Genomic DNA, 15,774 nt, shown 5'->3' on the forward strand with positions numbered 1-15,774 from the left:
AGAAAGTGAGGTTTTCAAATTCCAGAATAAAAGACTAAGTTCAAAAGATTATAATTATTTGTATCTTTGGCTCAGGGCTTCAAGCCTTGCTCAAGCCTGAAAGATATTAAGCAACTGCTTGCGAATTACCACTAATTAAAAAAAAAAGGCAATAAACCCCACCACATCACCTCCCTCGGAGCTTAATCTGCACAGTTTACTACAGATCAGTGAATACCAAAAATGCATCAGTACCTGCTTTGTAAGTCGTTTAGGTGCAATTTGCCTACATAATGGGTGGCTGATGAGACAGTGATGATCCTAGCATAGTGACTGTGCGTTCCTGATTGCTTCAGCATATCCAAGAGGAGATTAGTCAACAGGAAGTGTCCCAGGTAGTTCACGCCGAAGTGCTCCTCAAATCCATCCTCAGTCTTCCTTTCAGGGACCATCATCACCCCAGCTGGAGGAAAAAGCAGAGGTAAAACTCGTTGATTTATTTCAGAGAAGCAGAAAGCTAGATGGAGCACTTAGTGCCATGATCTAGTAATCAAAGTGGGGTTGGATTAAGGGTTGGACTTGATGATCTTGGAGGTCTCTTCCAGCCCAACTGATTCTATGATTCTATGATTCTATGATATTCCACCACAGAGTGTAAACACAGCATTTAGAGCAATGAGTGACTGGTGATGGCATGTGAAGTGTAGACACTGATTGACAAGAAAAATGCCAAACCCCCCAATTCGGTTACTTTACCCTGATAACATCAAGACTGATTCTCTGCCTCCCTCCATGCAGGACCGTGAGAGTGAATGAGTTTGTTTGTGAAAAGTGTTTTGAAGACATTAAAAGATGAATTAACTCCTTGATGGTATGCCAGAATGCAATGTTGCAGATCGACAACAGTAATTAATCCATCTACAAGAGGTGGGAACTTGGTGATCCCAACAACATTCCCTCTATCAAAGAATTCAGAGCAGTAGAGACAAGACCAGGGTAAGTAGCAGACCTGTTCTCCCAGACAGTTTTGTCCTAAGTCCTGGCTGGAGTTTAAAGATACGGTGAGTCTGCATCTGAAATCTGTAACTTCTCTCTCACTGGTGTGGGTGAGAAAAGAAGAAGTAAATTTACCCAATATATCTTAATTACTGTGCTTACAAGCAGCTGCATATTGAAATTAGGTTTTCATTGCTTATTTTGGCAATATTTTTGCATAAGTATCTACAAACCACAATTTTCAAACTCAGTGTCTAAAATAAGTATCCACATCCCTAACATGCTATGTTGATTTCAGCATCTTGCAGAGAATTCTGAGCTCATGCATAAATTATACCACGTATTGAGGCTGTGTGGTGGATAGCTATCCTGCTCAATTATAACATAGACTTGAATACTATAAATTCTTATTTTTTTAAAATTTAATTACTGTACAAATGGATGTGACCTTGGTCACTTAAATGTAGGTGGACGTGATTCACTGAGAATATTATTGCAGAGTGCTTTTCTTCTCTCTAAAACACATGAATACAATACGGCAGAAAGGCCACCTCTGCTCAGAAGACAGGAGAGAGTATCAGCTTAATCCTCGTGCTACTTGACCTGTCCATTATGAAGCCTTTAAAATCCTGTTTCTTGATGTCAGCTTGATGACATTTGAACATTTTAAATTGCACATGTTCGGCATCTACTCCTTTGGGGGTTCTGCCACCCAACAGTCCTATTTCGTTGCTGCCGCATGTGCTGAAGGGGAGATATTTTCAGAATCTTTTTAGTATGGCAAATACCCATAGTGATTCACCTATGGTTTCCTACTGCTTAATGGAGCAACTGAAGAAGGAGGATGAGCAGAAGAATTTGAGAAGACCACAGAGCAAACAGCAGTTTTGCATGTAACACAGCATACCTGCAAATGGAGAACTTAAGAATGAACATAAGTCATGCTGACTGATGGTACAATGAAAGAAACATAATACAAATTACATGACAAGGCTCTACAAAAGCTCTGATTAGCATCTCCCTTTGTCATTATAGTTACTTTCCCAGACCCCTCCGAATGACAGAAAATCTCAGCTGGCAGATGTGTTTTTTATTGCGTGTCAAGTCTCAATTTTAACAATAGCAAGACACAAATTAGAGGGCATCTGGTTGGGTGTCATACTATATTCTCCTTCTTCAGCAGCACTTATTCTGATGGATGGGGCAACTGCTCACAGAGTTGAAAACAGAATTCCATTTCTTCTGTAAACTGCTGTCCTAGTTCAGCAGGTGGGACCAGTTATCACTGTGTGTGGGTGATCAAAGCTGTGTATTCTACCCCCTCTATTCATTTCCCAAGGACAATGGACTACTAGCAGCAGCTGCTCAGGGAGTCATTAGCACCTTAACACCCAGCCTGAGGGGGAATGGCTGCTAATGGGCCATTAACAGTTCAGGGATACCCCATGACTCACAGAGTTAATCACCCATTGTGTGAGTCCCTGCCCTGGGAGAGGGACTGGGTGCTCCCTGAGGGTACATAAATGGTGGGTAAGAAGACCTCGAAAACCACTTGTTGGATCCAGAGAAGCAGCAGGACCTTGACAGAAGGAGACCACCACTCTTGACCAGACTACAGCCATCACCTGCACCAACAGGTTTTTTCACTTCCCTTTGCTTTGGATTTGGGGGAGCCACACGGGACTCATCACAAGGGCTAACAAACCCCTTTGGGTTTGTGCCCCAGGACACTGGGTTATACTGCTGGCTTTTGTGAGTTAAAACCAATTTCTCCTGGTGCCATTGCATTTATTGTAATATTATTATTAAATTATAGCTCTGACTTATAATCTCTCTCGTAGTGAGTTCATTTCCCCTGATGGTTTACCTTTAAACCAGCACAACTGCATAAAATCACACCTGGAACCACAGCCCAGACTGAGAACTGCTGTGAAGGTTATGGACAGATGCAAACATGAGATAAGCCCAGCTGCAACTTTTCCTTGTTTTCTGGGAAGGAGGAAAGGGCGGGAATGGCAACATACTCCAAGCTTCCAGACCAAGTCTCAGCCTGCTACAGTGCAAGTTTTAGCAAAAACAAAATTCAGCATGAGCTGTTGGAGGGCAGATGGGAATATTGCTGCACCTTGGAGCATTAGGGCTGATACAAAGAAAAGATTTGGATATCTCTGAGGCCCATCCTGCCCTCCGAAACTCTGACACTTGGAAAAGGCTGAAGGAAGCAGTTTGTCAGAGGTCTGTTTACAGTAACACTGGTAAAATACAAGCCCAAGAAAAGGCAGCCAACATAAAACAGTTCCAGGACAACAAGGCTAATCTGAACCCCAAATGCTGATTCTGCATCTGCCAGGGCTGATACAAGGCTCGTTATAGGACCCCTCCATGCACAGACACACTTCTGTTGGCTGAGTCAGATAGAGGGATGGAGGAATTTGTCCTGAGAGAAGTGTGTTAGACAGCTGCTATAGCCATTCAGCTTTGCATCACAACCAGCAGGCAAACATTGGGAGGTTGTCATTGCTCACATTAGCCCCAAGGATGCCTGTGCCACAGCAACTGCCCCCCCGACCTCCAGAGAGTCATAGGATTTCAAGAACACATAGAGGCTTTGCCCTCCACCCCAATTAGTCTCCACCATCTGTGCTGTGCATCCTGGAAGAAAAAACAGATCTGAGCTCAGGTCAGGAAGCAGAAAAAATTTTCACTCATGCAATGTGCAACTGTTAAGATACACACTCAAAATTATTTTGCTCATTCTTCAGGAGTGTCTTCTGAGTAGAAATTGTGGTCAAGTCCTATCCTGAGCAGGCACAATCACCTCTGCTTGCATTTGATGCTACTACAATTTCCTTTTTGTCTTCAATAGCTGGTCAAATGATAATAAGCAAGAACACCTTTGAAAGACTGGGGTTTTTTAAGGCTCTCATCTTTGAGGGAGATCATATCAAAGCTGTCAAAAAAATCTTGCCCTGCAGTCTGAGGGCAGTTTCTCATATTTGAGGAGAGGCCATTTTAATTCACTGAAAGTGAGCATACAAAGGAATACCCAACAGGCAACTGAACCTGGATGCTTCCCTGACAAAAGGGAAAATCCTGTAAGAGTAGCAGCAAGCTCTCTTTTTTAAATTATTAACTACCTAACATTCAGTAGATACTAAAAGTGGCATGTTATTGATTTTGTCTTGTCCAGAAAGATCAGCTTTACTTAAGGGCCCCAAATGGCAACTCAAAGAATGAAAGCTGCTTCTATTTTTAATTCTTTGAATTAATCCAATACTATTTGAAACATCAACAAACCCCTTATCTCTTCAATGTAAACTAAGAATGATTCTTCTGGTATGGAATCCATACAACTCAGTGTCTTTCCGATTTTAATTATCAATAGTCAGGTCCATCATTTCTTCAGAGTGCATGTGAAATTTGAAGTAACAGCACACAAACCATTACTCTCAAACACCTCAGTTCTGATACAAGCATCTTCTAGTTTTTCTCCCTCTGATTTAGCTGGATTGTCTCCAGAAGATTTATTTAAAAAATGTTACTGATATAAGCATGACATCAGAAAATTATTTAATATGTAAGCTGAACATGAGCTTTTACTTTGTAATTGATTAGCTGTTACCAAAATATTCCAGCAGAAGACTGACAGTATGTGCATAGAAGGCTGCCTAAATGACACATGGATTTATGATTTTGAAGGGGTAGCAATAAATTAGAATAAGGAAAATATTTTTCCACATAACCATGCTGAACAACTGATCTTCTTTTAGATACAGTAGCACATTCCAATGTGCTACAGTTCTGAATTTATTGTAGTATGTTCAAATTATACATATGCTCAATTAGCTGTAATGAATAAAAAAATTTTATCCTTTTTTACTTCTATGACTAGGCAATAGTTGTATTTTTCACTCAAAGAATGAATACACCTCAGAAGAACTGTCTTTGTAAACAGGCATTTATAACAATATCTTTTATAGTTTCTACTGAAATTCTTCATTTGTGATCCATCAATGAATCAAGTCTTGTGTGATTTTAAGAGCAAAATGGATCTGATACTGAACAACATAACCAAAAAGTTTAATAGTTGTAAATATTACAGGCCAGGCATACCACATTTTTACTGAGTTTTATACACGAGAATTTGTACTATGCTGCTCATATTGGAGATTATGGCCAATGCTGCCGTAACTCCTGCATCTTCTACTGCAAAGACATCCTTCATCTCCATTTTTAAACATGTTTTAAGAGCTGTAAAAATACAAATATTTCACTCATCTGGGTTTATTTACAGTAAGCTACTTGGAGGTTTTCAAAGTCAGTTCTCTTAAACTCACTACAAAAGAGAGATTTAAAGTCTCTTTTCATATGCAGAACAAAATGTCTTCCTTCCCAGCCAGGCTCACAGAAGAGGGTGTGGAGGCAGATCCCCCTTACACAAGTCCTTTTATCCCCAGACAGCCAAAGGCTGGGCAGATAACGCAATAGGTCAGCCACACACACATACACATAACACTTTCACATTAGGAGGTGAACCTGTATCATCACATTCACCCAATTCTTGCTATTTACAATGAAGAGATACGTAATGTACCAAAAATGTTCCCAAGGGGAAAAATTAATAGAGACAGTACTTCCAGTAAAAGCACAAAGCCTTCCCTCCAAACAGGCTTTGTACTGGTTTAGCTGATGCGTTTAGCAGCATTTTCCATCCCAGGAGTGCAGCCACACAAGGTGACCCACCTTCTTAACTGAATGTCAAAGCCATACACCAAAACACCTATGAGTGTACTTGCATATAAAATAGCACAGCCCACTTCTCTCCTGAACGAATGAACCATATAGCAGCGTGCCCTGGCTAGGCTGCCTATACTAGATTGATTGTTCCCTCTTGCTCATCAGGGCTACGTGATCCCAGAATGCACCTGCCCTGTGGGTCTCTCCTGGCTGGTGAGCAATGAGAAGGTGCAATGCCTTTTTGGAAGAATTGTCCCCAGAAGAGCTTACTGGAGGCACAACTGTACCCACATGACTCCTTTTTACAGGTGCATCTCATCTGGGCTGCAGAGCAGTGAATTTACAGCACTTCTGTGACACACTTCTTGGTAAGCCACATCCCTAACCCAGAGTCCAGTGCTAAAGGTATGCCACATGCCTATTATTATCCCAGAAAAATGTTCAGAGCCTTGACAGAACCAAACACAGAAGCCAAATTAACAATATACAAAAGCGGAAAAGGTAAAAATCCTATGAGTTTAGAAGAAAAACACAAAAATACAGATGAAGCTTGGCACAGCTATCCAATGTCCTACTTCCTGTCTACCCAGAGGGAGCTCAGACTCTTGTTCTTCCTAGTATCTTATGGAGCTCTTTATATGTATATATGCAATTTACTAAAGCAAAATGGGAGGAAAATGAGGCAAAGGAAGACTTTTTACCCCATGATGTAACAATGACACCCTGATGGCACATAGATTCCACACCAATTCATTTGGCCTTTGGGGAGATGCAAAGACACCTCCTGTCATCCTATCTGGTATCAGTGCTGGGACAACATCCTGAGCATGGACCTTTGCTTGAGGTGTTGGCCACCATGAAAGCAGGTTTGATAAAGAGCAGGGGCCCAGCTTGTGGCTGTGGAGGAGAGCCATTTCCAGAGGATTCGGTCTCTCCTGCTTCATTCTGGGACAAGCCCTCCATAGGAGTGTTCCTGACCCTCTGCTCCAGCACTGAACAAGTTCCCAATAGCTTCCACCTCCTGCTCCCTTGCAAGACACTCTGCACCACTCATCCCTTTTTCTGCACACTGGCTTCCTGACAGCTTCCCCAGTGACTTGTGCTAGGCAAAATGAACAGCCCTGACAAACCAAGGATAGTGTTCTGCTTCCCAGCCAAAGCTCTGGGTTGTGCTCCCCTCCTCCCTTACCTCCACAATCCAGGGACCTGATGCTGATCTTAACACAGAATTGCATGTGTTTGGGAAGGAGGGGAAAGTTTCAGCCCCAGACATGCATATCATCTTCATCTGTGTCTCTGCTTCCTTGCAAACAGTAAGTTCCTTCTCCCTAATTTTCTTACCCAGCCACTTAAGCTTCTTCTTGTCTCAACCACACAGATCACTCTGCACCCTGTATGCATCTGCCTGTCACATGCCTGGCTCACCCTCACCTCACTCCTGAGGCTGGTTTCCTCATGGAGCCATGATCCCTGGCTCTGAGGTTCCTACCAGGTACTCCATCCCCAGTTCACTATCAACCAGTTGTGACTAAGTTACAAGTTTCTTTCTACAAGTTACGTTGAAGTCAGTGACCAGGCAGAAGAGAAGTTCCAATCACATCCCCACCAGGAGGGATAATTCTCATCTCTGTTAAACTTCAGGAAACTTGCAAGTAAGAGATCAGTCAAGAACTGCCTCACTGCAAGAAAATGTTCAATCAGTGCCCAACAGAGGCTACAGTCTTCAAGATAAGGACTCGATCCTTGTGAATTATATAGTGTCTGAGTGTTTCCAAACTCTTACTGAGACATCTACAGTTCAGACATACCTAATGCCTCTCTTCATCCTCACTGCCCACCCCAGCTCTGTCCCGCTACTTGCTTTCTTAATAATGTTCTGATATTTAACAAGAATATATGCTACATTCATAGTTTAATTCTGTTTAAAAGTCTTTCAATCAGCAAACTCAAATATTTTGCCATCAAGGTCTCCACCATCCTAATGGATCAGTCCTGTTCAAGTAACAGTCCTGTTCATTCCCACTGCCCTCAACTCTTCACAGTCTACTTTTCATGGGCCAGAAACTTCTCACAGAGATCACAGAGCACTGATGCCACCAGTCTGGACTGTGGAGAGAGACTGAAAGACCCTGAAGTGGGACCCAGTGCCCATCTCCACCCCAGCTCAGAGGCAGCCATGAGGAGCACATGCTATGCTGGTATGCAGTCTCAGTGCTGGTGCATTTGCCTGTACACAGAACATCCCACCATGACTCAGGGTTGTGATTCCAGCAGAAAGACCTGCTCAGTCTCGACTCAGGACATGCCAGCTATAGGCAAATCTTCAGTGAGTAAAACGTAAAAGATGATTTACAAACTGCAGTGCTTAACATGCTCCTGACTTGACCTATTATGAGACAATTCCATGGGTGGCAAAAGGTGCAGCCGTAACTAACACAAAGGCAGCACCTTTCATGCATTCATTTTGAAACTGTGATAACAGTAGAGCCTTTATGAAGAAACTTGGAATCATTTTTGACCTTAAAAAAAATCCTAAGATGTTTGTCTTATCAATGCCAGAAATAGATTACAAAGAAAAAAAATCAGCCTAAGGATAATACTTGGCATAGAAACATTTAGCCCAAATATTAAAAATTTAGCTAAGTAGTGAGGAACTGAAAATTGAGTAATGTCTACTGTTAGTGCTTCCAGACCCACAAGGGCAAAGCGGACTATATTAACTGTGCCAAGAAAGATAAAGCAAAGGCAGGATCTTAGTTTCTCAGCAGCTTAAAGAAAAGGAAAAAATGCAGACAATCCACATCCAAGGACTGTGAGAACAACAGCTAGATCTTGGTTGGCTCAGAACGTCACTGAACAGACTGTAATACCTCCTTAAGAACAGATTCACTTTCTGAATCAATGTCATGCTGCTACACAGTGAACACAGAAAGCACAGGCCAGTTCCTTGGAAAATGTGTCAGTTAAAAAAAGAAAATAAAATCCTTAACTGAGGATTGAGTTTACACCAAAATAAATCAGAGCATTCATAATTGGGTCTGGTTCAAAAAACCTCTTTGTTTCCTAAAAATATGCTCAACAACAGTTTGGTTATTTGAGTTAGCGCAGTGGTGATTTATCCCACTCACAATCAGAAAATAGGAAAGTCAATCACAGCTTTCTAATTCAATAAGACATTCTCTTAGAAGTAAAATATTTTGTTTCACAATTTTTCTAAAAAAACATTTTAACCTAAAAGCTATGAAAGGATTAGGTAAAAATAAAACACGGCTCACTCCCGCCTTTCAGAAAAGCCTACAGCAAATGTTCCACACTCTTAAGTAGAACCAGTTCGGTTTCCTAATCCATCAATAGCTGATTTTTCTGTCTGTCTTCCAGTGATAAAACATTCACATTCAGAACATAAAAGCAAATGAGTCAAGAACCTGCAGCATGTGGAGCCTGAGATACTTCCCTTTTCACAAAGTGTTTGATATCACAGACACTGGAAAGCTTTGGAAATAATCAGAAAGACAAAGATAGTTTCTAACAAAAGTCAGGATTTTCTTGAATGAAATCCTTACAGTTGAAGGACAGGAGTAGTCTAAAGTTACTCTTCTAACTTTTTGGTTCTTCCAATAAATAAACTTTTTATAAGAAATCTGATATCTTTATATAGGATACATATCATTCTGGCAGGCCACAATGATACTCAAGGATGATAAAATCTCTGACTGATGACTGCTGCTAAAAGTCCAGGCATTGGGTAAATGTTGGCATTGCACAACCCTCAGTTGGTCTGAACAAGCCAGATACTGTCAGCAGTATCATGGTGCTCTGACATATGTGCCCAGGCAAGTTACTTGCAGTACCCACGGCACCTAATACCTGTGAAGAGCATTCTGTGATCAGCCAGCATCCCCAGCATTCTTATAAAGATGACCTCTTCTGAAAAATCTGAGAAAATGGCATCTGTCATTGACTGAACTCCTTAAAAGAATATGGCTCTGAGAGTTTCTTCTCACCTCAGAACATGTTAATGCTGAATGTTAGTGAATCTTCTCTGGGCACACCTCCTTGTCGCGGGGGAGAAGCTTGCGTGCCCTCATGAGGTTGAGAGCTATGCTGGAGGTGGTTTGTGCCACCGGTAGGGTCTCTCATGCTAGACAGGTCTCAGCTGAAGGGTCAGACAAAGTGTGTCCATGGACAGGATGGGCTCGCTAGCTGTCTGGCAACCATCCTAGGAGAAGGACAACTCCAACCCCAAAAACAGGCAGATGGAGCTCGTTTAGCCCTGTAAGGCCATCCATCTAAGGGAAGGATACTCAAACCAAACCTACGCCCTGAGGTATTCACTGTCACTGTCCAAGCTCGCTAGGCCGTGGCAGATGAACCTTAGGAGTAAAGGGTGGGGCCAGTTCTGCGCTCGCTGTGCCTCACCTAAAAAATCCATTGCACAGGCTTGAAGGGTTCACCCACATTGCAAAGCCCTGTAGCGACAGGTGAGGGTCGAAAACGGCAGGTGATAGGAAGCAGCTGGAAACCACAGACCCAACCCTGCATGCAGGCGGTTCAGGATATGAGTCATTAGAGACTTGACCCCGGAGATGACAGTCTCTTGCGGCAGCATCCTGAATGACCAAGCAGCCTTTTCTAGGGACAGCACTGCTTGCTCCACACAGAGAGGGGCCTAGCAAAGGTGGCCTAAACAAAGCTCATCTCCACACCCGGTTGGATAACCACGGCCAACCGGCATCTTCCATGCGGTCAAACAAAACCAGAGATTTCAAAGGCATACACCTGCCTGCAAAGGTGTGCTCAAACTAACACTCGCATGTTGGAACATCAGATCCATGCTTGATACTGGGGATACTGGACGTCCTGAGCGTCGTTCTGCTCTAATTGCCCACGAACTGTCACGGCTCAACATTGACATTGCTGCTCTCAGTGAAGTTCGTCTTCATGAGGAAGGCAGCCTTAAAGAACATGGTGCTGGCTACACACTCTACTGGTCAGGCAAACCCAAAACCGAAAGACACCATTCAGGAGTTGGCTTCATGATTAAAAACTCCATTGCCTCCAAACTTGAAAATCAGCCGACAGGTCATTCCGATCGCATTATGTCCTTATGCCTCCCTCTACACAACAATCAACATGTTGTTCTTTTTAGCGTATATGCCCCAACTCTCCAAGCTGACCCAGCGGAAAAAGACAAATTCTACACAGACCTGCGCCGCCTCACCCAAAATGTTCCTGCAGATGATAAGATCGTAATCCTTGGTGACTTCAACGCCAGAGTAGGTAAGAATTCTGAAGCCTGGAAAGGAGTCCTGGGCAAGCATGGCGTTGGAAACTGCAACGACAACAGACGTCTCCTGCTAGAGTTTTGCGCAGAACAGCAGCTCACCATCACCAACACTATCTTTCAACAGAAAGACAGCCTGAATACAACCTGGATGCATCCTCAATCCAAGCACTGGCACCTCATTGACTATATCTTAGTACAACAGAGAAATGTCAGTGATGTCCGTCATACTCGAGTGATGCCGAGTGCAGAATGTCAAACAGACCACCGCCTTGTGCGCTGCAAACTTAACCTCCACTTCAAGCCCAAAACTAAGAAAGGTGGCATTCCAAGGAGGAGGCTCCAAGTCAGCAATCTTCAAACAGCCACAGTGAGAGAAAACTTCCAGGGAAACCTTCAAACTAGACTTAAAGATAATCCCATAGATCCCTCTCCTGAAGCACTTTGGCAACATATTAAAAGTTGCATCCTGCAGTCCTCTGAAGAGTCCCTAGGGTTCTCCTCCAAGAAAAACAAAGACTGGTTTGATGAGAACAATCAAGAGATCCAGGAATTGCTGAAGAAGAAGAGAACTGCTCACCAAGCACACCTTGCTCAGCCATCTTGCCATATAAAAAAAGTTGCCTTTCGTCTTGCATGGAGTAAGCTCCAACAGAAACTTTGAGACATCCACAACAAATGGTGGCTTGACCTAGCAGAAAAGACACAACTATGCGCAGATTTGGGTGACCAAAGAGGATTCTATGAGGCCCTGAAAGCAGTGTACGGACCCACACACCAGGTTCAAAGCCCCCTACTCAGTGCAGATGGTCAACTGCTTCTAACAGATAAAACCTCCATCCTGAACCGATGGTCTGAGCACTTTCAGACTCTCTTCAGTGCCAACCGTGTAGTCCAAGGCTCAGCAATTCAGCACATTACACAACAACCGGTGAAACATGAATTGGATGCAGCCCCTACTATGGGAGAGATACTCAAGGCCATACAACAGGTGAAAACTGGCAAGGCAGCTGGGGTTGATGGAATTCCACCTGAAATCTGGAAGCATGGAGGTCAAGCACTCCATGCCAAATTCCACGAGCTTGTTGTGCGTTGCTGGGAACAAGGGGAACTACCACCAGATCTCCATGATGCAATCATCATCACCCTGTACAAGAAGAAAGGAGAAAAATCAGACTGCTCAAATTACTGAGGTATTACTTTGCTCTCCATTGCTGTTAAAATCCTTGCAAGAATACTTCTGAACAGATTAGTACCCACTATTGCAGAAGATCTTCTACCTGAAAACCAGTGTGGTTTCAGAGCCAATAGGAGCACCACAGACATGGTGTTTGTTCTCAGACAACTGCAAGAGAAGTGTAGGGAACAGAACAAAGGTCTCTATGTAACCTTCGTTGACCTCACCAAAGCTTTCGACACTGTGAGCAGAAAAGGCCTGTGGCAGATCTTGGAACGTTTAGGATGTCCCCCCAAGTTCCTCAAAATGATCATCCTGCTACATGAGGATCAGCGTGGACAAGTCAGATATGGCGATGCACTGTCTGAGCCCTTTCCAATAACAATGGTGTGAAACAAGGTTGCGTTCTTGCACCAACTCTATTCACAATCTTCTTCAGCATGATGCTCCAAAGAGCCACAGCAGACCTCGATGAAGAAAACGGCATCTACATCCGATATCGTACCGATGGAAGCCTATTCAACCTAAGGCGACTGAAGGCCCACACCAAGACCCTGAATCACCTTGTCCGTGAGCTGCTCTTTGCTGATGATGCCGCCCTCGTTGCTCACACAGAAGCAGCTCTGCAGCGCTTAACATCCTGCTTTGCAGAGGCTGCTGAGCTTTTTGGGCTGGAAGTCAGCCTGAAGAAGACGGAAGTTCTCTACCAACCTGCACCTCAAGAAGTCTTCCATAATCCTCACATCACCATAGGCAATTCAGAGCTTAAGTCAGTCCAGCAGTTCACCTATCTGGGAAGTATCATTTCCTCAGATGGTAAGATTGACAAAGAGATAGACAACAGGCTAGCAAAGGCATACAGAGCCTTCGGAAAACTCCATAAAAGAGTCTGGTCCAATAAACACCTGAAGAAAAGTACAAAGATTAGTGTCTACAGAGCCATTGTACTGTCTACTCTTTTATATGGGTCTGAATCCTGGGTCATCTACCACCACCACCTGCGGCTTCTCGAACGCTTCCATCAGCGCTGCCTCCGTTCAATCCTAAACATCCACTGGTCTGATTACGTGACCAATGTGTCTGTTCTTGAACAGGCAGGGGTCAGCAGTATCGAGGCCATGCTGATGAGAACGCAGCTGCGCTGGGCAGGGCACGTCTCCAGGATGGAGGATCACTGCCTTCCGAAGATTGTGCTCTATGGTAAACTCGCCACCGGCTGCCGCAAGAGAGGAGCCCCAAAGAAGAGATACAAGGACTCCCTGAAACAACATCTCAGCCTTGGCCATATTGACTGCCACCAATGGTCCACTCTGGCCTTCAATCAGGATTCACGAAGATACACCATTCACGACGCTGCTGCTTCCTTTGAGAAAGCATGGAGAGTCAGTCTTGAGGAGAAAAGACAACGCAGAAAGAACCGTTCCTTGCCAATGTCACCTAGGGAGGTGTTTGGCTGTGTCTTTTGTGACCGGACCTGCCTATCCCATATCGGCCTTTTTAGCCACCAGCACGCTTGCAGCAAGCGTGGGTAGTGCCCTTCTCAAATCTTCGTTCGCAAAGCCTAGCCATGATGATGATGATATGAATATTCTGGGTTTTCCCATCGTCCATGGAAGGTCTATTTTAAGCTAATCTCTCCACCAGCTCAAATTACCTTTTCCAGCTCAAACCATCTCCCAAAGGCCCAGCTCTCCCATGATGTCTAGTACGTATCATCCATTATATAGAGGTAAAGAGCCACTTGCTCTTCTGCTCATCCTCTCTTTCTTGTCCCTCTGTACCTTTTCCATCACAGCTTTGCTCAGGTATTGCTCTAATTTTGTCTTTGAGGAAAGATAAAGATGAAACATGATATCGTAAGCAAGACACTGGAAGATTAATGAGATACCATATCCTGAGTTCACCACAGCCTTCCTGTGTGTCGGAAGGAGAAGCATTAATTTTGATGAAATCCAAGTTTCACTGGAATTAACAGTAACCCTCCTCACTAACTTTCCCTCACGGCCTTCCCCAGTGAATTTCCACATCTCTGAGGTTTCTCTTCTTTTCATCATAACAGTTGGTGTAGCCTACAGCTGCTACAGAGAAGGGAGCTGACTGTTACCTAATCCAGTGGGAAGGATTTTTTCAGAGATCCCATTGTGATAATCTCAAGCAATTTAATTACTGTTAAATTGAACTAACCAATAAGACCTGTGAGTAGGTAACTATCTATAAATTGCTTGCATTTGGTGTATACCCTTGTTCCCAGCCCTCAAATCTCACACTTCTGAAGATATGGTCCTGAAAATACTCAAACATATGAATAATTTAATCTTAGCTGACCTGCACATGCCTGAACTGTGTGCAGGTAAAAAAAAGAAATATATATTTCACATTCTAAGCTATTGAAACAGCTTTTATTGTGCCCTGCCAACTAAAGAGGAAAACTTATAGAAACTTACTCATTCTATCAAAAGACTGGTAATTTCTCAGATGATTCACGAAGTACAAAATATGATTGAAATAGCCAGCAGTTCAGAAATATTGATTTTAACTTGGTTTAGATAGGCTTCAACCTCAAATATTTTAACTTTAATGTCTGTAATAGACTAATAATAGCCTGAAACCTTTAAGTTGGTATTTCATTGTTAATAAATTAGACTGTGCATATTGGATATCCATAGGTATTCTGGTATCACTAAATACATAGTGATTTTGATGTTAGCTCTCTTGATTTTGAGATAATTCAGTACTGTAAACAATGTATAAGTTAAAACATTAACTGCAAGGTACTGAAAAACATTTCTAGCACACAGAGAAAATGACTGGCTTCAAGTCAGGAGAAAAAATGCTCTGGCACGAAGCAGTAATTACTGCTCATGGAATTTTACAAAGTGTTTTACTATCTGTCCCTTTTGCAACCACAAAAGGAGAGCAGACTTTCGAATGCATTTTAACAGCAATGCCATTTTTATGAATGTATTAAATAATTACATTAGTGTACATGCTGTAATTTTCTAAGTGCTTTTCAGCTGTACAAAAACACTGTTCTTTTCAAAAACAAAACTAAAAATTAGCACTCCATTGTTAACTAGTGGACTAGAAGACATATTCTGCTCTTCTTTCAGATGAAGCTTTCTGAACTGCTTGTGTTGCAGCCATCTTTCTGTAGCTAATAGTTCAACCATTTAGTTGACTTCTTGTTTTCTACAGAAAATGATTTTGTTTTCTGTGTCATAGCATTTTTCTCTTTTTAGCACTAGCACATTATATTAAAAAAATGTTTATGTAATACTCTATTTGCATTTTTAATGTCTTTTGTTTATTTTAAAAACCAAGAGCTGAGCATGCACATTACCAATGCAGAAAACATAGTAATGGAAAAACAGGCCCTTATTTGTCATCTGAAATAATGTGTGCATTCAACCAAATTTTTCCTTTTAAATTAGAAATTAGAAAGTTAAATTTATATGCTAAAATAAGCTATAACAAAAAGACGAGGTGACTGTAGTGCACTAATTTTCATTTAGTAGGATACCTAAACCTTCTTGAAATTTTTGTGGGACCTGAGTATTTAGTTCTAGGAAAATACTTTAAAACACTCAGGATTTTAGCATCA

General features: G+C 42.5%; 1 protein-coding gene across 5 annotated transcripts in view; it reads right to left on the reverse strand.

The window, feature by feature from the left end:
- The window catches only part of DHRSX (dehydrogenase/reductase X-linked), a 218,515-nt gene that overhangs the window by 48,523 nt on the left and 154,218 nt on the right, over positions 1–15,774 (reverse strand). For all 5 annotated transcript variants that reach the window (XM_071548368.1, XM_071548350.1, XM_071548342.1 and 2 more), the window contains one exon: positions 235–442. In XM_071548368.1, coding sequence (XP_071404469.1) covers positions 235–442 — 208 coding nt within the window. The remainder of the gene's footprint in view (positions 1–234; positions 443–15,774) is intronic.

The sequence above is a fragment of the Pithys albifrons genome, chromosome 1, assembly GCF_047495875.1.
Source record: "Pithys albifrons albifrons isolate INPA30051 chromosome 1, PitAlb_v1, whole genome shotgun sequence".
NCBI classification, from domain to species: Eukaryota; Metazoa; Chordata; class Aves; order Passeriformes; family Thamnophilidae; genus Pithys; species Pithys albifrons.